Source organism: Syngnathus typhle, linkage group LG13, assembly GCF_033458585.1.
Source record: "Syngnathus typhle isolate RoL2023-S1 ecotype Sweden linkage group LG13, RoL_Styp_1.0, whole genome shotgun sequence".
NCBI lineage: Eukaryota > Metazoa > Chordata > Actinopteri > Syngnathiformes > Syngnathidae > Syngnathus > Syngnathus typhle.
In genome coordinates, this window is record NC_083750.1 from 2,384,127 (window position 1) to 2,408,517 (window position 24,391).

Genomic DNA, 24,391 nt, shown 5'->3' on the forward strand with positions numbered 1-24,391 from the left:
AATTATTTTTGATAACATTTTGATGCTCTCATTAGGTGACGCCACAATATGCCGTGGTGCTTGTTTGCATTTGTGTCTGAAGTGCACGGATGTGTTTCAGACCATGCCTACGGAAATGTGTGCCCTGCACGACTTTGATGAGCAAGATAAGCTCCAGATTCAGACCGATGATGTCATCACAATCATTGAGGGGAGGTGGGAGCCTTTTTTTTGTTTCAGGTGTTGAATACAAAAAATCATTTGTCTTTTCAATTCCCTGATAATTTCCTTGTTAAATATTTCAGAGCCGAAAACTATTGGTGGCGAGGTCAAAACCAACGCACCCTCAAAGTGGGACAGTTTCCCCGGCACGTGGTGACTTCAGTGGCAGGTTTGTCAACTCATGACATCAGCCGACCACTCAAGAACAGCTTCATCCACACCGGCCACGGGGATGCCAACCCTCATCACTGCTGGGGCTTCCCTGACAAGATCGATGAGTAAAGACTTATTGTTTTATGGCTAACAAGTCACTTGAATTAGGTCTAGATACTTTTTATTATCGTAATTTTCGGACTATAAGTCGCGTTTCTTTTCATAGTTTGGGTGGGTGGGGGGTGGACTTATAATAAGGAGCGACTTATATGTGGTTTTTTTTCAAAACTTTTCCCCCCCAAAAAAAGTGGAACCGCAATGTAGCAAGGGATTACTGTAATTTGAATTTCAAGTGACGTCAGCAGTCCGATGTCGCGGCGTGGCGCGGGGGTTGTTTACATAAAGGACAAAGATTGACTCGACGGACATTCTCTTTCACTTCCGTGGATTGAAGTCGGGGGCCGGCGCTCGGCCGGGTGGCTGTCCAGGGACGGTGGATAGGGCTCGGACAATGCTTTTACGCACGCCCGGTCCTACTCTACCGAGCTGTCTTTCACCTTTGTGGATGGAAGTCGAGGGCCGGCGCTCGGCCGGGTGGCTGTCCGGGGACGGTGGATGGGGCTCGGTCATGGCTTTTACGCACGCCCGGTCCTATTCTATGGAGCTCTCTTCCACTTCCGTGGCTGGAAGTCCATGTCGCCACACGCCTGGAAGTTTGTTTTGTTAAATAAAGAGCCGTTTACCAAACCCACGTCTTTCCTTGAACTTTGTTAACGCTGCAATATACCGTTTTTTTCCTATGTATAATGCGCCCCCATGTATAATACGAACCCTAAATATGGCATGTCAATGCTGGAAAAAAGCCTGTACCCATGTATAATACGCACCCAAATCTTTTTTATTTTTATTTTTTTAAGTCCCAATGATCGTCACACACGCATATGGGTGTGGTGAAATTTGTCCTCTGCTTTTGACCCATCCCCGTGTGATTTTGATCCATCCCCTGGGGGAGAGGGGAGCAGTAAGCAGCAGTAAGCAGCGCTCGGGAATCATTTGGTGATCTAACCCCCCAATTCCAACCCTAAATGCTGAGTGCCAAGTAGGGAGGCAATGGGTCCCATTTTTATAGTCTTTGGTATGGTCTTAACTAGGCTGGATGTATTTTTTTTTGTTGCCGTTGATTTCTCCGACTGCCCGTAAAGGCACCACTGCGATCAGTTAGGTTAAAATGAAAAGTGCGGACATGTGAAAAAGGCGTGCGGACATGTGAAAAAGGCGGCTCTGTATGGGAGAGACGTTGAAGAGGAATAAAAACACCCTTGGAAACCAAAACTTTCCCCTCGTTGTGACTCGGAGCCGCAACAAATGTTTCAGATTTGTGTAGGGTACATTGTGACAGCAAACGAGCAGGTGATCGAGCAAGCGTCTGATACGAGAGCATTGTGTTCGTATGGAGCGTGTTTGAAGTGAACAGCAGAGACGAAAGGAACAAGGCAAAGTGTTGTGAAATAAAATATTACCTGTAATACGCATTTTGTTATTTGCTGATTGTATTAAACGATCACATTCATTGTCAGTCAAGAAGAGAAGAGGACTATTCGCATCGGATCCATAGTGCGCATGCGCAGTGATACTGCCTCCGTATGACGTCCAGTCCGCGATGGAGATTAAAAAACAAACAGTATTTGACAATAACACAGGTTTCTGTTCCTGTCTTTGGTAATGTCACCCTGTCTTTTTGTTCCACGTCTTTGTCGGTCAGTCCTGTTGTTGGTTTTGTTAGAGAGTTATGTTAGTTTACCAAGTCTGTGTTTTGAGTTCCTCCAATGAACCCTGGTCCAAGCTGCACTTGGTCGCCCTGCTCCTTTCCACACTCCATCCGTGCCAAGATTTTCTTCAAAAATTGTTGTACCATGATTTTCTTCAAAAAATAAATAAATAAATAAATAATAAAAAAAAAATTATACCCATGTATAATGCGCACCCCAGATTTTAGGACAATAAATTAGTTAAATTTTGCGCATTATACATGGAAAAAACGGTAGTTATATAGTAGATCTGTGGAATAATGACGAGGCTGATGTCAAGGCGCACGCGCGGCGTTGTTGACAAAGGACGAGGAATCTGATTGATGGATTTAATGATTTAGAGTGCACAGATGGTTTGATAATATTATTGCTTATATAATATAGGGTGTTTCATAAAGTACGCAGTTTTTTAATTGCGTGGGATTTTTTTGTTTGAAGATTGTCAGCACTGTTCCTATCATTTTCGTTATCTATTATCACTCCGATTAGAAGACCATTTGTCGTTTTTCCATTTTGTAGCCATGGAGCGGTTCAGTATCGAGCAACGCATTCTTATTGTGAAAACTCATTACAAAAACGGGGAGTGCTACGCAGAGACTGTCCGTAAACTTCGCGCGATCTTTGAACGTGACAATGCCCCGACCGCAACAACAGTTTCAAGGTTGGTACAGAAATTTGAAGAATCTGGGTCAGTTGCAACCAGAAAATCGCCCGGTTGAAACCGCAATGTTCGAACGCAACAAAACAGTAAAGTCATGTGACCTCACACCTTGTGACTTCTTTTTATGGGGATATTTGAAGTCACAAGTTTACGTGCACAAACCTCAAACGATTACCGAACTGAAGATGGAAATTCAATGGGTAATCGGCGAAATCGACAGGGACGTCTGCAAAAGAGTTATCGTTAATTTCAACGATCGGATGACTGCCTGCAGAGAAAGTGGAGGTGGACATATGCTCGATATCATTTTTCATTATTAAATTGAAGTATATGTTGAATGAAATTAAATAAAAATTTTGAATTTTGCATCGATTTTGGCTGATTTATTGCATTTTTAAAAACTGCGTACTTTATGAAACACCCTATAGTTATTTGATATATAATTTATATATCATTATATGGGCCTGTGGAATATTTTGAAGTGCAAGAGCCGTCAGCGGCGCGCACGCATTGTTGACAAAGGACGATTGATGGATTTAATGAATTGGAGTGACACAGATGGTTTTATTAACGTGTTATTTATGTACCGTTTTTTTCCGTGTATAGTGCGCATTATTTTACTAATTTATTGTCCTAAAATCTGGGGTGCGTATTATACATGGGTACAAAGAAAAAAAATTTTTTTTTTTTTTTTTAATTTTTTTTTTTTTTTTTTTTTTTAAATAAAGTCATGGTACAACAAAACCAACAGCAGGACTGACCGACAAAGTCGTGGAACAAAAAGACAGGGTGACATTACCAAAGACAGGAACAGAATGACAGTAACACATGCAATGATCCAACGGTGAGCGAGGGGCAGACAGGACTTAAATACAAAACACGTTACATCGATTGAGGTGACACAGGAAGAGCGGGGTGACACGAACAGAAACTATGGCAACCTAGACACATAGCAAAACTGGGGACGAGACATGACAAATCTCCCCCGAAATAAAACTCACCTTTCTTCTTGTTTGTTGTCAATCGCGCATCGCATTCAGCCATCCTGCCCAACACACTTAGTAAAATTCATAATTGACGACACATCGTTTGATGCGATGGTGCAATCCTCGATGGTGTGTTATTGTCAAATATTGTTTGTTTTTTAATCTCCATCGCGGACCGGACGTCATACGGAGGCCGCCATTACAGATGCGCAGAACGGTTGCGCAAGACACGTCAGCTATATAAAGAGCGAGAGTTCAGTTCTCCACCTATTAGTTTCAATTCACAGTTTAATTAGCAGTTTCAATCAGCAAATAACAAAATGCGTATTACAGGTAATATTTTATTTCACAACACTTTGCCTTGTTCCTTTCGTCTCTGCTGTTCATTTCAAACACGCTCCATACGACCGCAATGCTCTTGTATCAGACGCTCGCTCGATCACCTGCTAGTTTGCCGTCTGTCACAATGTACCCTACACAAATCCGAAACATTTGTTGCGGCTCCGAGTCACGACGAGGGGCAAGTTTTGGTTTCCAAGGGTGTTTTTATTCCTCTTCAACGTCTCTCCCATACAGAGCCGCCGTGTGCGCACGGAGCGCGGTGGTGCGTTTAGGGGCAGTCGGAGAAATCAACGCCAACAAAAAAAATGACATCCAGCCTAGTTAAGACCATACCAAAGACTTTAAAAATGGGACCCATTGCCTCCCTGCGTGTGTGACGATCTTTGGGACTTAAAAAAAAAAAAAAAAAAAAAAAAAAAAATTAAAAAAAATTCATAAAAATTGGGTGCGTATTATACATGAGTACAAGCTTTTTTCCAGCATCAGCATGCCATTGTTAGGGGTGCGTACTATACATGGGGGCGCACTATACATGGAAAAAAACGGTAATAGTTTTTTGAATAACTGAATTTTACGTCAGGGCCGTTCTCAGCTCTTAGTTTGTGTTTATGTCACGTTAGCATACCAATCGTTTAGCCTGTTGTTGCTCGTTCATGACTGTTCTTGGTGTTGGATTTTATGATAAATATCCCCCCAAAATGCGACTTATACTCCGGAGCGACTTATAGTCCGAAAATTACGGTAGGTGCACTTTTTATTAGCAGGAAATTGACCACAAAAGATCCACTGTGAGGCTTTTACCAGTTGATGGTAGTATTTCATTATAGTTTCTGACCATGACTGCCTAGCTCAACTAATTATGCCCCCCCCTTCCTCACAGTTTGTATCTTGGGAATCCGATGGATCCTCCCGATGTTCTCGGTTTGGACCTCAGTGCAGCTCGGCCCACTCAGCTACACGGGCGAGCAAAAAGTGAGTCAATGATAACATGACCATCACTTATTTTCTGATGATCATTTTGGTCTCTTTATCAATGTTTTTTTTACTTTGTTGCTACTTCTACAGTATATAGCAATAATTTTAATACTCAGAATGTTTTATTTTAGCAGTTGAGTCATGTGTGGCTTTACCGCTGGCTTTAATCTGACACGTTACAAAAACATGCATGGTAGATTAATTGGACATATTAAATTGTCTGAAGGTGTGAATGGGATCCCAAAGAAAACTGCAACGTTTATTCTTTAATTTTATTTAGTTTTTGGTCTGTTACTACCATCATATTCATAAGTTGATGTTCCTGTCCAGACGTCCTGTAAAATTATCACATTTAATTTGATTTTGTGACTATCTTAGTATACAGTGCCTTGCAAAAGTATTCGGCCCCCTTGAACCTTTCAACATTTCGCCACATTTCAGGCTTCAAACAAAGATATAAAATTTTAATTTTTTTCAAGAATCACCAAGTGGGACACAATTGTGAAGTGGAACAAAATTTATTGGATAATTTAAACTTTTTTAACAAATAAAAAACTGAAAAGTGGGGCGTGCAATATTATTCGGCCCCCTTGCGCTAATACTTTGTAGCGCCACCTTTTGGTGCAATTAGAGCTGCAAGTCGCTTGGGGTATGTCTCTATCAGTTTTGCACATTGCCACTCATTCTTACTTGCAAAACAGCTCGAGCTCAGTGAGGTTGGATGGAGAGCGTTTGTGAACAGCAGTCTTCAGCTCGTTCCACAGATTCTCGATTGGATTCAGGTCTGGACTTTGACTTGGCCATTCTAACACCTGGATACGTCTATTTGTGAACCATTCCATTGTAGATTTGGCTTTATGTTTTGGCTCATTGTCCTGTTGGAAGATAAATCTCCGTCCCAGTCTCAGGTCTTTTGCAGACTCCAACAGGTTTTCTTCCAGAATGGTCCTGTATTTGGCTCCATCCATCTTCCCATCAATTTTAGCCATCTTCCCTGTCCCTGCTGAAGAAAAGCAGGCCCAAACCATGATGCTGCCACCACCATATTTGACAGTGGGGATGGTGTGTTCAGGGTGATGAGCTGTGTTGCTTTTACGCCAAACATATCGTTTTGCATTGTGGCCAAAAAGTTCGATTTTGGTTTTATCTGACCAGAGCACCTTCTTCCACATGTTTGGTGTGTCTCCCAGATGGCTTGTGGCAAACTTTAAACAAGACTTTTTATGGATATCTTTGAGAAATGGCTTTCTTCTTGCCACTCTTCCATAAAGGCCAGATGTGTGCAGTGCACGACTGATTGTTGTCCTATGGAAAGACTCTCCCACCTCAGCTGTATGTTATCTGCAGTTCATCCAGAGTGATCATGGGCCTCTTGGCTGCATCTCTGATCAGTCTTCTCCTTGTTTGAGATGAAGGTTTGGAGGGACGGCCGGGTCTTGGTAGATTTGCAGTGGTCTGATACTCCTTATTTCAATATAATTGCTTGCACAGTGCTCCTTGAGATTTTTAAAGCTTGGGAAATCTTTTTGTATCCAAATCCCGCTTTAAATTTCTCCACAACAGTATCTCGGACCTGCCTGGTGGGTTCATTTGTCTTCATGGTTCCCTCTGCGCTTTAAACAGAACCCTGAGACTATCAAAGAGCAGGTTCATTTATACGGAGACTTGATTACACACAGGTGCATTCTATTTATCATCATCAGTCATGTAGGACAACATTGGGTCATTCAAAGATCCTCACTGAACTTCTGGAGTGAGTTTGCTGCACTGAAAGTAAAGGGGCCGAATAATATTGCACGCCCCACTTTTCAGTTTTTTATTTGTTAAAAAAGTTTAGATTATCCAATAAATTTCGTTCCACTTTACGATTAAGTCCCACTTGTTGTTGATTCTTGAAAAAAATAAAAAATTTATATCTTTGTTTGAAGCCTGAAATGTGGTGAAATGTTGACAGGTTCAAGTTGACGAATACTTTCGCGAGGCACTGTATATACTTTGTGTTTGAAATTCTGAAAAATCCTTTTATTTCGTGACTTCTTTTCTGACGTACTTGCTGTGCCCCCCCTTGTTCCTTGCACTGCGGTGGCTGTATTTTGTTACCAGAGGAGCCTCCTCCTCGCCCTCCTCAACCAAGCGTGGTAATCAAGAGTAAGTCTGCTTTCTCTCAGCAGCTCTTCTTCACCCATTGCTCCTGCCCTCTCTGTTCCCTTCTAGCTCCACTCTTCAAAGGTAACAGCTCATGTATTTTTTCTCTTGTTTTCTTCTTGCGCAGTGACTCTCCCATTACTTTTATTTCCAATTCCATAACGTCATTCATTGTTTGTCTCCTTCCCTTCACCGAACCTCGCCTTCAAGTCCCCCAGCTATGTACCATGCTTTTTTTTTTATGGTGGTGTGAACTCATCTTTCAGTCCCACAAAAGTAATGAATTATTTTTCACGTTCCTCCTCAGAGCCTTGTTATGATGCAGTGTATCAGGATGAGGACTTGACATCTGCCGAATTGAAGAGACTGTCACTTGGGAAAATTAGCTCTGTCAAACTTCGACCGACGGCCCGGGTCTCGTCTTCCAAACGGGGCACTGACAAGACTGGGAGAGAAGCGTCCCTCATTGACTTTGGGGAAGACTTTCCCTCGCCCGCACCCTCCCCGACACCTGCGGTTGAAAGTGTTGTAAAGCTGTTTTTGAAAGCTGAGAATCTCTTGGACAGAACACCTTCTCAGAGTCCCTCCAAGTCGTTGCCCCGCCTACTTCACTCCACGCCGATAGTACACTGGGATGCACGGCCTTTACCCCCGCCCCCGGCGTATGACGACGTAGCCCAAGATGAAGATGATATGGAGGTGCAGTAGGACCTGTTACTACAATCCATGTCGGATGTAAATAATAACGGCCTCTTTAAATTCAGTCGTAATCCAAAATTAAGACGCCTTGTCTTTTTACCCATCAAAGCCTTACTTTTACCCCTCATTAATATTTTGAACAATTTTTGGATACTGTAATTTTCGGACTATAAGTCGCTCCGGAGTACAAGTCGCATCAGCCATAAAATGCCCAAAAAAGTGAAAAAAACCCATATAAGTCGCTCCGGAGTATAAGTCGCATTTTGGGGGTCAATTTATTCGACAAAATCCAACACCAAGAACAGTCATGAACGAGCAACAACAAGCTAAACGATAGGTATGCTAACGTGACAAACACAAACGAAGAGCTGAGAACGGCCCTGACGTAACATTCAGAGGTATTCAAAAAACTATTACGTACATAAATAACACGTTAATAAAACCATCTGTGTCACTCCAATTCATTAAATCCATCGATCGTCCTTTGTCAACAATGCGTGCGCGCCGCTGACAGCGCTTGCACTTCAAAATATTCCACAGGCCCATATAACGATCTATAAATTATATATCAAATAACTATTATATAAGCAAAAATGTTATCAAACCATCTGTGTCACTCCAAATCATTCAATCCATCGATCGTCCTTTGTCAACAATGGGTGCGCGCAGCTGACGGCGCTTGGACTTCAAAATATTCCACAGGCCCACATAACGATATATAAATTAAGTATCAAATAACTATTATATAAGCAATAGTATTATCAAACCATCTGTGCATTCTAAATCATTAAATCCATCGATCAAATTCCTCGTCCTTTGTCAACAACGCCGCGCGCGCGCCCTGACGTCAGCCTCGTCGTTATTCCACAGATCTACTATATAACTATATTGTAGCGTTAACAAAGTTCAAGGAAAGACGTGGGTTTGGTAAACGGCTCTTTACTTAACGAAACAAACTTCCAGGCGTGTGGCGGCGTGGACTTCCAGCCACGGAAGTGGAAGAGAGCTCCATACGTAGAATAGGACCGGGCGTGCGTAAAAGCCATGACCGAGCCCTATCCACCGTCCCCGGACAGCCGCCCGGCCGAGCGCCGGCCCCAGACTTCCATCCACGGAGGTGAAAGAGAGCTCCATAGAATAGGACCGGGCGTGCGTAAAAGCCATAATAGTTTTTCAAACCTTCTGTGTCACTCCAACTCCTTAAATCCTTCAAACTCTTCGTCCACCGTGTCACTTAGAAACAAAGCCGCTAATGATGCCGGTAGTACGTGGGGTCCTTTGTCATCTTCGTCATCCCGTGATCAATATTTGTCCTTTATGTAAACAACCGCCGCGCCACGCCGCGCTGCTGGCGTCACTTGAAATTCAAATTACAGTAATGCCTTGCTACATCGCGGTTTCACCTTTTTTTTGGGGGGGGGAAATTTTTGAAAAAAAACACAAGTCTCTTATCGTTATTATAAGTCGCCCCCCCCCCCACCCAAACTATGAAAGAAAACGCGACTTATAGTCCGAAAATTACGGTATTTTCTTTACATTTTTGCACAACTTCCGGTCCTCTGCAAAGGAGCTGAATGGCCAAAAACAACCCCCTAAAAAAAACGTTTCTGATATGTACCGTTTTTTTTCATGTATAATCAAAGTCAAAGTCTGCTTTATTGTCAACATCTTCACATGCCGAGACACACAAAGAGATCGAAATTACGTTTTCCCTATCCCACGGTGACAAGACATACTACACGATAGACATACAAGTAAACGACGCAATATAAAAAACAAGTAGGCACAAACAATAAATAATAAGAGTAACAATAAATAATAAATAAATAGATAACACAACGAATAAAAGCCAGTGTGCATACAGACAGTAAAAGTACAGGACGCTACGCAGAACGGGGAAGCGAGTTCAGGATCCTGACAGCCTGGAGTATGAAGCTGTTTGAGAGTCTGGTGGTGCGGGAGCGCAGGCTTCTGTACCTCTTCCCAGAGAGCAGAAGCTCAAACAAAGAGTGAGCGGGGTGACTCACATCACTCACAATCGTGGTCGCCTTGCAGGTGAGATGGGAGGCGTAAATGTCCTTCAAGGAGGGGAGCGAAGCACCAATAATCTTACCAGCCGTGTTCACTATGCGCTGCAGGGCCTTCAAGTTGTAGTCAGTGCAGCCGCCACCCCAAACAGCAATACAGCTGGAGAGGACGCTCTCAATGGTGCCGCGGTAAAATGTAGTCATGACGGCCGGAGGGGCGCTCGCTCGCCTGAGTTTCCGCAGGAAGTACAGGCGGCGCTGGGCTTTCTTTGTCAGTGATGCGGTGTTGGTGGACCAGGGGAGATCCTCACTGATGTGCACCCCCAGGAACTTGGCGCTGCTCACTCTCTCCACCACAGCACCGTCGATGGTCAGCGGCAGGTGTTGGGTGTGACCCTTCCGGAAGTCCACAACAATCTCCTTGGTCTTGTCGACGTTCAGCAGGAGGTCGTTGTCCCTGCACCACGTGGTCAGAAGGTCAAGCTCCAGCCTTTATTGAGTCTCGTCTCCCTTGGTGATGAGACCCACCAGAGTCGTGTCGTCAGCAAACTTCACTATACGGTTGTCGCTGTAGGTTGCAGTGCAATCATGCGTCAGGAGGGTGAAGAGCAGCGGACTGAGCACACAGCCTTGGGGGGCCCCCGTGCTCAGCGTGATGCTGGCGGAGATTTTGTCGCCAACACGTACTACCTGTGGCCTCTGACAGAGGAAGTCCAGTAGCCAGTTGCAGAGGTAGGTACTGAGGCCCAGCGTGTCAAGTTTGCTGATGAGGCGTTGTGGCACAATGGTGTTGAAGGCAGAACTGAAGTCCACAAACAGCAATCTCACATACGAGTCCCTTCTCTCCAGGTGGGTGAGGGCCGAGTGGAGGGCAGAGCAGATGGCATCCTCAGAGGACCGTTTGGCTCGGTACGCAAACTGGAAGGGGTCAATGGTGGGGGGGAGAACGGATCGGATGTGCTCCATGACAAGCCGCTCAAAGCACTTCATGATGATGGGCGTAAGTGCCACGGGGCGGTAGTCATTGAAGCAGGGCGGAGCGGGTTTCTTTGGCACAGGTACGATGGTGGCAGCTTTGAAACATGACGGGACGATGGCCTGCTGCAGGGAATGCGCCCCCATGTATCATGCGCACCCTAAAAATGGCATGTTGATGCTAGAAAAAAGCCTGTACCCGTGTATAATACGCACCCAAATATTTACTCCTACTTAAGTCCGTAAACGTAAAATTATTACAGAAAAAAGATCATCTTTGGGAACAACCGGATGTTATTCTGCCGGTCAGTATCACTGCGCATGCGCTAGCAAACTCAATAGCGAAGAAATGTTTCAGATTTGTGTAGGGTACATTGTGACAGCAAACGAGCAGGTGATCGAGCAAGCGTCTGATACGAGAGCATTGTGTTCGTATGGAGCGTGTTTGAAGTGAACAGCAGAGAAGAAAGCGCATCCGTAATGGCGGCCTCCGTATGATATCCGGATAAAAAAAAAAAAAGAAAAAGAAAAAATAATTGTACCCATGTATAATGCGCACCCCAGATTTTAGGACAATAAATTAGTTACATTTTGCGTATTATACATGGAGAAAATAGGTAAATAAAATTTGCTGCTTCAACTCGAAATGAAAACTAGAAATTCATCATGTTGTTGACACTTTTGTGACCAAGATGACTTCTAATTACTCTTCAACAAGACTTTAATTGCAGGATGTTCTCAGAGAGATCAGAAGGGTCACAGAAGTATAGAAGTTGACATTCTCGGATATACTATATTTATCGATTTACGGAGCAAACAGCTGTTGAAAATGTTGCTGTTGGGCTTCTTGTTAAAGAATAAAATAAAAAAAGTTATGAACATCACATCATTTGGATTTTTACTCGTGGAATAATAATAGTAACTATATTCATGCAGTTTTCATTATATTTCGTTTTCATGTTAGGTGAGTTCCATCAACGGCATGGAGCAACAGCACAGTAAGGAGCAGAAGAATGTTCGCATCCCAGAGGAGGAGCTTCCCTGTGGACAGGAAGCGGGGGGCGTGGCCCGTGTCTTCAGAGTTACGAAGAAACCATGCCTGGAGGATAACCTCTTTCCCCTCAGCAAGCACAGCCAGGGCCCAACTACCTCATTCTCCCAGTCTGAAGAAATATTCCAGGAACCCATGCAAGAGTGCATGAGGAGGCTCAACGTCCCGAGTTCAGCCTCAAGCCTGCAGGCACACGCTGAGAATAAATCCCAGATTCCCCCTCGTGTCCCTATTCTCCCTCGGCCAATTAAAAAGGGTGACTACTCCTCTGCTCGTTGGTCCTGGGACCTCTCTCTGTCCCCGACCCCGGCCGACCTCACCAATGACATTTCAAGCTCAGAGCAGGATCGGCCACCGCAAATTCCTCCCAGGGAACCTTTGTCGCAGCCTGGCTCCAGGACTCCCAGCCCCAAAAGCCTGGAGGTGGGCTCACCGCAGCAGAGAGTCTACTCTGTCAGCCCCATCAGCATACCAGTTGCCCTAACCGCCTGCCCCCCCACACACACCTACAGCTCCTACCTCTCCACCTCTCCAGGTAAATTCATGCCTACTACGCATAGCTTTGCTTCGGATCCCAAATACACTGCACCCAAAGTGATCCAGGCACAGGGGAAGGACTTTGTAAACAAGGCCCCCTGCATCCTCCCCATTGTCCGTGATGGACGGAAAGTTAGTAACACTCACTATTACCTTCTGCCGGAGAGGCCGCCCTACCTTGACAAATACGACCGCTTCTTCAGGGAGGCCGAGAGCCTGACCGGCAGCACCGCCGAGGACAGACGCGTACGGCAAGCTAACACCGCTATGGTGCGACCGATGCTGCTCAGCACTTTGCAGGCGCAGGGTCAGGGACAGGGGATTGCCCCGCTGGGTGAGCTGAAGACTAATTTCTCCAGCCATCTTGGAGCACGGACAGGAATGAAGACATCAGTTACCCTCTCTGGTATTTGTACTGAGGCTTTGACAACACCAGCGGGCATCGCTTACTGTCCCAGGACAGACGGATTGGAAAATTCAGCTGACAGAGTCAAAGCGGTAATCCTAACTTTTATTTGCTTGACTTTATGAAATGTCAAAGTCAATAACAAACTTATTTGTATTGAATAACTGTCTGACTATCAAACCTGCTTGTTATCTTTGGAAAAGTAAATCATACAATATGATACCGTGTTGCTACTGTCATAGTAGTCATGTTGTTAATGTTCAATGCATTATACTACAGAACTAATAAATAAAAAAACATAATATTTAACACTTCAGGTAATTTGTGTGTGTTTTGGCTGCCGCTATGTGGAATTATGGTATTGTCATTAATTGCTCACTAAATTGCACAATACGGTACTGGTTCTTGCCGCAACACTAATCACAATAACACTAAAGATATTGCAATCAGATAATTGTTGTTATTGATCAATTGTATATTATCATTCTTGATTGCAGGTGCAAGAGGCAGTTCATGGTGTGACGATCGAAGAGTGTCAAACTGCCCTCCAGAACCACAATGGGAACATTGAGAAAGCTGTGCATTACCTGAAGGTAAGAACATGTTTTACTAATGCAATACAGAATTTTCATTTAATATTTATACATGGAAAAAAAAAATATATATATATATATATACCGTAATATTCGGACTATAAGTCGCTTTGGAGTATAAGTCGCACCAGCCATAAAATGCTCAGAAATGTGAAAAAAAAAACATATATAAGTCGCTCCGGAGTATAAGTCGCATTTTGGGGGGCAATTTAAGCACCCACTGTCTTAAGAACAGACATGAACGAGCAACAACAGGGTAAACGATACGGTATGCTAACGTGACAAACACAAACGAGGAGCTGAGAACGGGCCTGACGTAACATTCAGTTATTTTAAAAAAACTATTACATAAATAACACGTTTATAAACCCATCTGTGTCACTGCAATTCATTAAATCCATCGATCGTCCTTTGTCAACAATGCCGTGTGCCGCGCCGCTGTTCAAATTATTCCACAGGCCCATACAACGATATATAAACTATATATTAAATAACTATCACATAAACAACAATATTATCAAACCATTTGTGTCACTCCAAATCATTAAATCCATCGATAAAATTTCTCGTCTTTTATCGATCGTCCTTTGTCAACAATGCCGTGTGCCGCGCCGCAGTTCAAATTATTTCACAGGTCCATACAACGATATATAAACTATATTTTAAATAACTATCACAATCAAAACAACAATATTATCAAATCATTAAATCCATCGATCAAATTTCTCGTCCTTTATGTCATCCTGGTGACAGAGGACATGTCCAGAGGATATGGCGCTTTAAAGTGTTAATTACTTTATTTGATTTTTTCTCTCTATTTTTCATGTTTTGAATATGTTCAAGATAAAGATATCAAAGCATGTGAAGTGATCAACTATACTAAAAATAACATGTGAAGTGGTCAACTATACTTGTAAGTAAGTGATGTGTTAATGATCAAGTAAAGATTTGTGAAAAAAACATCTATAAGTCGCTCCTGAGTATAAGTCGCCCACCCACCCAAACTATGAAAAACAACGCGACTTATAGTCCGAAAATTACGGTATATATATACTGTATATATATATATATATATATATATTTTTTTTTGCTGAAGTTTCCTTATGCTATATCAGAAAGGTATACAAGATAATAGAAAAACGGCTATCACTTTTTTTTTAAACTAAATTGCTCTTTTCCAATCACTACCTGCCTTCTACATTCATCAGCAATCACCGTCATAATTTGGGGTGATAACGTGAGGGGTGGATCCTGCCAATATGGCCTTGACAGTGAATGATTCATGCTTCAATATATCTGTTTCTTAAAACTACCATCATTCAGTCTATTTAATATTTTCCAGATTGACTGTTCCAGAAAACCTAGGGAAATATCATTACCATTTCAGACATAAATTATTGCTCAAAACTATGGAGTCAAAGTTCCCACATAAAAAGCTAAACTTTTTAATAAGGAAATAGCAATTACATTTCAGACATAAATTATTGCTCAGAACTATGGAGTCAAAGTTCCCACATAAAAAGCAAAACTTTTTAACAGCCTCATCCACGAGTGTATTGTCCAGCGATTACAATCCATTAAAATATCGACCTTTTGTAATGGAGGTAATATTTTTGGTGCAGTAAGGGAATTGCAGCCCTCGCTGGTCAAGTGCTTTGCAGCTCCCCCTTTGGTGCATCCAGGTCAACCTTTGGCATTTCCAGTAATAACATTTTTATGTACAGTAACTGTAACTTCCAATCAGGTCGTCATTGAAAGCTGATGTTGGCCATTTTTTTTAAAAGTGGATCCGCTTCGGGGCTTTGTTGAGCCTTCTGGGAAAATTACACCATTGCGACTGTGATGAACAAGTTGTAAATGCACTATTTCATCTGCTCCCTCCTCTTTTGTTGTGTCTGCGACCGCTGTGCAGCGTACTTTCTGTAAATAAAAGCCACGAGTGGCTGGCAAGGGAGCAATGAAATGTTTGATAACAACCATCAAGAAGTTTAGAAGATAAAGAAAATGGCCATCAAGATGTTCTGGTTTCAATCTAAACAATGGTTGTGTATTTGGACTAAGCAATTTGAGAACGTGCTTGCAGGCTTCCATTGTCCTATGCTACTATTAAAAAATTCTGCTCAGATTTTCAATGGCTGGTTTGTTTGCTCGTAGGTGGAGCAGTTGTTTTGTTTGGGACTAAGGAGCAGGTCTGAGTGTTTGAAGTTGCTGGAGATGTGTGACTGGAACCTGGAGGTTGCCAGCACCCAAATGTTGGATAACTATGAATCTACAACACAACAAAGGTACCATTCACTTTGCTCATAGGAACTTTAGCTAACTATGAAAAAACAGTATACTGTTTTTTCCCATGTATAATGCGCAAAATTTAACTAATTTATTGTCCTAAAATCTGGGGTGCGCATTATACATAGGTACAAAAAAAAAAATATATATATATTTTTTTTAAATCCGGATATCATACAGAGGCCGCCATTACAGATGCGCTTTCTTCTCTGCTGTTCACTTCAAACACGCTCCATACGAACACAATGCTCTCGTATCAGACGCTTACTAGATCACCTGCTCCTTTGCTGTCACAATGTACCCTACACAAATCCTTCGCTATTGAGTATGTTAGCGCATGCGTAATGATACTGACCGGCAGAATAACATCCGGTTGTTCCCAAAGATGATCTTTTTTCTGAAATAATTTTACGTTCACGGACTTAGGTAGGAGTCAAAATTTGGGTGCGTATTATACATGGGTACAGGCTTTTTTCCAGCATCAACATGCCATTTTTAGGGTGCGTATTATACATGGGGGCGCATTATACATGGAAAAAAACGGTATTCTCCATTTATTTACAAACACAAATATACCCCCTCCACCAATCTAATTCAAAGCTTCCTCAGGTTTCTAGGCTGTGAGGGAACATCTCAGGCTTCAGAGCTCTGATTGGAACTTCCTCCTCAATAAAACGTCTCTGGACCATCTTCTGACCCTTCAGACTGCCCCCCACCCCCCGCAAAATTTAAGCAAAATAGTCTGTTTCGTTTGTGCTTCGTTTGTGCTGGTTTGTGCAGCAAAAATGTTCGTTTGTGCTGCTATGGTTTTTTAGTTATGAACGATTCTTTTATAGGTCATCCAGAGTTCACCCAGCCCCCCATCTGCTCAAAATGGACCCAAAATGGTACCGTTCGTTTGTGCTTCGTTAGTGCTGGTTTGTGCAGCAAAAATTCTCGTTTGTGCTACTTCCGTTTCGGAGATATTAGACATTTATTTTATAGCGATGACGTCACCCAGCCCCCCACCTGTCTCCAAATGGACCCAAAATGGTACCGTTCGTTTGTGCAGGTTTGTGCAGCAAAAATTTTCGTTTGTGCTACTTCCGTTTCGGAGATATTACACATTTATTTTATAGCGATGACGTCACCCAGCCCCCCACCTGTCTCCAAATGGACCCAAAATGGTACCGTTCGTTTGTGCTTCGTTTGTGCAGGTTTGTGCAGCAAAAATTTTCGTTTGTGCTGCGATGGTTTTTTAGTCATGAACGATTCTTTTATAGGTCATCCAGAGTTCACCCAGCCCCCCATCTGCTCAGAATGGACCCAAAATGGTACCGTTCGTTTGTGCTTCGTTAGTGCTGGTTTGTGCAGCAAAAATTTTCGTTTGTGCTGCTTCCGTTTCGGAGATATTAGACATTTATTTTATAGCGATGACGTCACCCAGCCCCCCACCTGTCTCCAAATGGACCCAAAATGGTACCGTTCGTTTGTGCTTCGTTTGTGCAGGTTTGTGCAGCAAAATTTTTCGTTTGTGCTGCTTCCGTTTCGGAGATATTAAACATTTATTTTATAGCGATGACGTCAGGTAGCCCCGCCCCCTTGTTTACTTCCAAACGACCCAAAATAGTGCCGTTCGTTCGTTTGTGTTTCGTTTGTGCTGGTTTGTGCTGCAAAAATTGTACCGATTGTGCCGGCTGCTACGGTTTTGCAGATATTACACATTTAATTCATAGCGAAGACGTCACCCAGCCCCACGTCACTGTATTTTGTCGCGAATTTCAAGCTCCTGGAATGCTCCTGATGCAGGACGAATACAAGGTAAATATGTTCTTAGCCTTTTTTTCTTTTCTTTTTATCTTACAGAAAACTTTCACTGCGGGGAATGGCTTTTAGTACGAGGATATTTCTGTAATTATGTTTGTATCGTGCTCATTGACTAATTTCCTTGTTTTCAATAAGCCCATGTGATCATTTTTTTCAATTACATCTGACATGCAAAAGGTTCACCGCAACCTAAATACCCTGATGAGTCTATGTCTGCTCCAAAACATTAATTAATTAATGCAACAATTAATACATGTATGTGAAGTTGATGACAGCCAGAAAAAGAAACTTGAAAACGTGAAAAAATAACTTTCTTTGTCAAAGGGAACATTATCAACATTTTTTTCCAACAATTCAAACAATGCATCACTGCACTGTGTAGAACACAGCATGTGGGAAGATCTTAGTATTTACTGATGCTGCTTTCACTCCACTTCCCAGGTCATTGTAGATCTCCCAGGCATATGCAGTCCTCCTGCAGTATGCCACATAATGCCCGAGAGAATCCTGGGTCAGTCCTGGTTCAAAGCCAATGACTGCTCTCAAAGTAAAGGTCTTCTCTTTTAGCTCCAGACTGGAGGGAAATTCAAGCAAGGCAACTTCCTTGCAACTGCTACCAAGGTCAGTGTCAATCCACACAAACTCTCCCAGATTGTAGCTGTGAGTAACATTACCTGAACACAGAGCCTTGCCTGTATTGTTGTCCAGAGTTTTGAATGAAGACGGACACTGGGAAGGATTTTCAATTGGCCTGAGGCAGAGAGAGTCAGGAAGGCTGAGTCCCTCTTCAGCAGCAGTCTGAAGAGAAGCCATGCCACAGGTCTGCAGGACAGCAACGTTTGGACAAACAAGTGAAACTTGCCTTGTTACTTGTTGGCTTAAACTGCAGTACTGTGAGGAGCATTGTTTTATCAAATAAACACTTGGGATATTCCTCATTGCGCTCTCAATTACAGTGGAGATGTGGCATTGTGCATCAATTTGGAGAGCACCAGAGGTCAGGAGGACAGGTTAGAATATTTCCCCCAGCAGTTCTGCCCTCTGTGAGTATACCTGTGGGTTCACACTCTGTGTTGTGATGGTTTTCACCAGGTGGAGGAATTGGTTCCCACATTCATAGTTCAGAACAGTCTTTTCAAATGAGAAACTTTCACAGAAAGAACAGCATAAGCATTGCAAGACAGAATCAAATGCACAAGTATTGAGCACAAACACTTTTGATGTGCGAAGTTTAACAGGCTGTTGATGGTTCCCGTTTTTCAACAATGGTACCTTGACTTTTTTCCAGCCCACTTGTGTGTCAATATGCAGCCATTCAGGACAAGGAGAGAGATATGAAGTTATCTTTCTTTTTTTCGGTGGGACCGCTAAACCTCTCCAGTTTTCAACTACACTGTCAGTAGATGCATCTGGCTCCGCTCCAGGATGAGATTTTTCTCCCCTTTTGTTTACTACTTCAGTTTGAGAAGTACTGCAGACATTGTCAGGCTCTCTGACGGTCGTGGCATCACACACATCACTTTTTTGTTTTGCAGAGCAAATCCGCATGTTTCCCTCAATGAAGGAAAGATGACGAGCAACAAACCGGTCCACACGAATGGGTAGGCTTTCGTGCTTGAAAAGGCCTTTTTTTATGTTTTTGAATTCTGCTTCAACAGCTGCGGAACTTGCAGTGATGCTGGCGCTTTTGAAGAGAGGGACTATTATTGCTGTCCAGAGTGGCAAGTAACTTCCAAGTCTTGTTATTTGGGGAATAATCTCAGGGAGGAAGTGGATGTTGTCTCTATCCCCATCAGCCATGGCAAGTGACCTGCTCTCCTCACATATTTCTGTCACCCATAAAGCACTCATTGATGTAGCTCTTCAGATCAGGATGAGGGGTAAAAGCTTTGACTAGAGCTCCAAGAATCGCCAGAGAAAAGTCACTCACTGCTTCTTTAGGAACAGATGCACCTGCATGGATCCATTCCTTCAGCCACTGTGTGATAGCATCATGCTTCTCTGACAGCATCTGCACGACTGGGACACTGGAGCTGGTATGCCCTGTCATAACGCCCTGATACAGGAAGATATGGCCAGACATGCCATTCGGCCTCATCAGTTTTTTAACTATTGAGCCAGTTGCATCAACACATAATATTGGGTGGGATTTCTTTAAGCTCTTGTACACGTGCATTTGTGTTTGACTCCAATAGTGACAGAAGAACTTGTCAAGTCCAATGTCTTTGATGCTGTCACTGTGAGGTGCACTGTATTTTTCAACATCTACAATGATAAAATTGGATTTTTGTCACCTAATGCCAAATCATTTTTCTCTTGCTTTGCCTTGCGCAGGGTGGCCAAATTTGGCAGGTGGCTTGGCTCAGGGTCTCCGAAGTCATTCGATTTATTTTCCTGTGATGTTCGCCATACATGTGGCTGTCGATGGTCACTTCCCAGAAAAAGACGCTTTCTGTTAAATCTTCGGAGATAGTTGTGCATTTGTCGCTTGAAAAAGTTGCACGTCTTTGTTTTTTGCCACCCTGTTGCGATATGTCTTACCGACCTGCAGAGGTCACTTGGCATGGTAATTAGTTGGATAATACATGTGTAAGAATTAAGGAGTTATCATGATGTCAAGTGAAAAAGAATAAAATACATGACAGGGGGTTAATGAAGATGCATGATTTTAATAATGAAAAATTGCAATGGCACAAACAAATGGTTAATTAACGATCCATGGAGTAAGGATATGACATCTCTAAAAAATAAATTAGTATTAAATAAATGACAAATTGAATGATTCACTGAACGCCAAAAATCCTTCCCGGTGTCCGTCTTCATTCAAAACTCTGGACAACAATACAGGCAAGGCTCTGTGTTCAGGTAATGTTACTCACAGCTACAATCTGGGAGAGTTTGTGTGGATTGACACTGACCTTGGTAGCAGTTGCAAGGAAGTTGCCTTGCTTGAATTTCCCTCCAGTCTGGAGCTAAAAGAGAAGACCTTTACTTTGAGAGCAGTCATTGGCTTTGAACCAGGACTGACCCAGGATTCTCTCGGGCATTGTGTGGCATACTGCAGGAGGACTGCATATGCCTGGGAGATCTATAATGACCTGGGAAGTGGAGTGAAAGCAGCATCAGTAAATACTAAGATCTTCCCACATGCTGTGTTCTACACAGTGCAGTGATGCATTGTTTGAATTGTTGGGAAAAAATGTTGATAATGTTCCCTTTGACAAAGAAAGTTATTTTTTCACGTTTTCAAGTTTCTTTTTATGGCTGTCATCAACTTCACATACATGTATTAATTGTTGCATTAATTGATGTTTTGGAGGGAGCAGACAGACTCATCAGGGTATTTAGGTTGCGGTGAACCTTTTGCACGTCAGATGTAATTGAAAAAAAATGATCACATAGGCTTATTGAAAACAAGGAAATTAATCAATGAGCACGATACAAACATAATGACAGAAATATCCTCGTACTAAAAGCCATTCCCCGCAGTGAAAGTTTTCTGTAAGATAAAAAGAAAAGAAAAAAAGGCTAAGAACATATTTACCTTGTATTCGTCCTGCATCAGGAGCATTCCAGGAGCTTGAAATTCGCGACAAAATACAGTGATGTGGGGCTGGGTGACGTCTTCGCTATGAATTAAATATGTAATATCTGCAAAACCGTAGCAGCCGGCACAATCGGTACAATTTTTGCACCACAAACCAGCACAAACGAAACACAAACGAACGAACGGCACTATTTTGGGTCGTTTGGAAGTAAACAAGGGGGCGGGGCTACCAGACGTCATCGCTATAAAATAAATGTGTAATATCTCCGAAACGGAAGCAGCACAAACGAAAAATTTTGCTGCACAAACCTGCACAAACGAAGCACAAACGAACGGTACCATTTTGGGTCCATTTGGAGACAGGTGGGGGGCTGGGTGACGTCATCGCTATAAAATAAATGTCTAATATCTCCGAAACGGAAGCAGCACAAACGAAAATTTTTGCTGCACAAACCAGCACTAACGAAGCACAAACGAACGGTACCATTTTGGGTCCATTCTGAGCAGATGGGGGGCTGGGTGAACTCTGGATGACCTATAAAAGAATCGTTCATAACTAAAAAACCATCGCAGCACAAACGAAAATTTTTGCTGCACAAACCTGCACAAACGAAGCACAAACGAACGGTACCATTTTGGGTCCATTTGGAGACAGGTGGGGGGCTGGGTGACGTCATCGCTATAAAATAAATGTCTAATATCTCCGAAACGGAAGTAGCACAAACGAAAATTTTTGCTGCACAAACCTGCACAAACGAAGCACAAACGAACGGTACCATTTTGGGTCCATTTGGAGACAGGTGGGGGGCTGGGTGACGTCATCGCTATAAAATAAATGTCTAATATCTCCGAAACGGAAGTAGCACAAACGAAAATTTTTGCTGCACAAACCAGCACTAACGAAGCACAAACGAACGGTACCATTTTGGGTCCATTCTGAGCAGATGGGGGGCTGGGTGAACTCTGGATGACCTATAAAAGAATCGTTCATAACTAAAAAACCATAGCAGCACAAACGAACATTTTTGCTGCACAAACCAGCACAAACGAAGCACAAACGAAACAGACTATTTTGCTTAAGTTTTGCGGCTGGTGGGGGGCCAAGTTCACGCAGGTCATGTCAGCCACAGTGCTCAGCGGCAGTGGAGACGAGACGGAACGCTTCAGGGTTGACACAGGTGTCAAACAGGGATGCGTCATTGCTCCAACACTATTTTCCATTTTTATTGCTGCTATCCTCCGCCATACAAGCAAGCATCTGCCCCACGGAGTCAAAATCATGTACAGAACTGACGGCCAACTCCTCAACATCAACCGACTCAGGGCTAAAGGTCAAACCACCACCATATCCATCATGGAGCTGCAGTATGCGGACGACAATGCCCTTGTGGCCCTGTCAGAAGTAGACCTACAGAGTATTCTGTCTGCCTTCGCGAAGGCATACAAACAGCTTGGTCTGGCCATTAATATAAAAAAGACCCAAATCCTCCACCAACCACTACCAAACTGCAGTTTGCTTGTCCGCCCCCCAAACATCTCTATTGATAACATCCGACTGGAAAAGGTTGACCACTTCCCCTATCTTGGCAGCCTCCTGTCATCTAAAGCCACCATTGATGATGAAATTGACCATCGCCTCAGCTGTGCCAGTGGGGCTTTCTCAAGGCTACGGAAGCGAGTCTTCGAGAATCGTGACCTCCAAGCAAAGACCAAAATCCTGGTCTACAAAGCTGTGGTCCTCCCCACCCTTCTGTATGGGTCAGAAGCCTGGACCACATACAGCAGGCACTTAAGGGCACTGGAGACCTACCATCAGAGATGCCTACGGAAAATCCTCAGGATCAGCTGGAAGGACCGACGCACCAACACCAGCGTCCTGAAGGAGGCTGGCTTGCCTACCATCACTGCCACCATTGCCCAAAACCAACTGAGATGGATTGGCCATGTAATCCGCATGCCTGACTCTCGCCTCCCAAAACAAGTTCTTTATTCCCAGCTCGCTGAAGGAAAGCGGGCCCCGGGAGGTCAGAAGAAGAGGTTCAAGGACAACATAAAAGCAAACCTGAAGAAGTGTCACATAAACCTTAAAACTTGGGAAGACAAGGCCGCAGACAGGACGACGTGGAGAATCCTTGTCCGTGACGGCGCCGCGCAATATAACGTTGACCTCCACCATGCCGCTCAAGACAAACGCAGACGCAGAAAGGAGAGAGCCCCCACCAAGCAGGCCCAACCCAAACCCACCACCATTACATTCCCCTGTCCACACTGCACCAGAGTTATCGGGTCCAGGATCGGCCTCTTCAACCACCTGAAGACCCACAAAGACCAAGAAGGAGGACTGTCATACTCGACTACGAGTGACCGCCTGTAAAAAAGGCCCCCTTGTGGACGCCAAGTATGACACCTGTCACTGTGACTTTCTCGCTCCCTGCTGATGACGCATCGCTTCAACTAACGTTCAGCCAATCAGCGTACAGTTCGGGTTTGCGATATTACGCTGTAGTAATTCTACTGAAGACCCCGCTCTAACAGCCCCGATTTAGTAATCTAACCTTGTACTCACAGCTGTCCGTTTTATGTGCGTCTTTGGCAAGTAAGAGACTGTATTATGTTCAACAATAATCATTGTGAACGTGTATACTGTTTAGTGTAGATTCCTGTGTGCGGCTATGCTAACGTGTAGCTTAGGCTTTGCCTTGCCTTGTACGCCTCGATTTGCTATGTTTACGAAGTGCATGTTTCCGCGATTATATAAACAGTCTTTCAGTTGCCATTACTTGTAGCATTAGTTCGTCTCCTATGCGTAGCATAAAGGCTAAAGTACTGTTCTACACATGGTTTATTATGGTTAATTGGTTCGGGCCATACTCCCGTTCACTTGCAGTAGCGGTCACGTGACCCAAACTTTTGGGTGCCACATACTGTAATGCGTTCTTGTGACCAATAGAGAGAGCTATTGCTCTGCAGATGGCATACACTTTCCCTGTTTCATGTATGGAGTCAGTTGAACAGCCAAATAGTCATTTCAGCAGGCCTATTTGGACATGTTTATTCCACGTTGGAAATGATTAGATAGTAAAGTAGAATGCAAACTCGTTCATGTTATTAATGTATATTGTATTGGAATCATAGTTGTACTCATTATGGTGTTTATTTCTGTTTCTCTAAGAACCACACGTACACAAACCCC

The 24,391-nt window shown here is 43.3% G+C and overlaps 1 protein-coding gene across 1 annotated transcript in view; it reads left to right on the forward strand.

The window, feature by feature from the left end:
• LOC133165344 (activated CDC42 kinase 1-like) overlaps window positions 1–24,391 on the forward strand; it is a 79,373-nt gene that overhangs the window by 41,465 nt on the left and 13,517 nt on the right. The window contains exons 10-17 of the mRNA XM_061294918.1: window positions 101–195; window positions 285–479; window positions 5,032–5,123; window positions 7,230–7,355; window positions 7,579–7,970; window positions 11,937–13,058; window positions 13,464–13,559; window positions 15,714–15,844. Of these exons, the coding sequence (XP_061150902.1) occupies window positions 101–195; window positions 285–479; window positions 5,032–5,123; window positions 7,230–7,355; window positions 7,579–7,970; window positions 11,937–13,058; window positions 13,464–13,559; window positions 15,714–15,844 (2,249 nt within the window). The remainder of the gene's footprint in view (window positions 1–100; window positions 196–284; window positions 480–5,031; window positions 5,124–7,229; window positions 7,356–7,578; window positions 7,971–11,936; window positions 13,059–13,463; window positions 13,560–15,713; window positions 15,845–24,391) is intronic.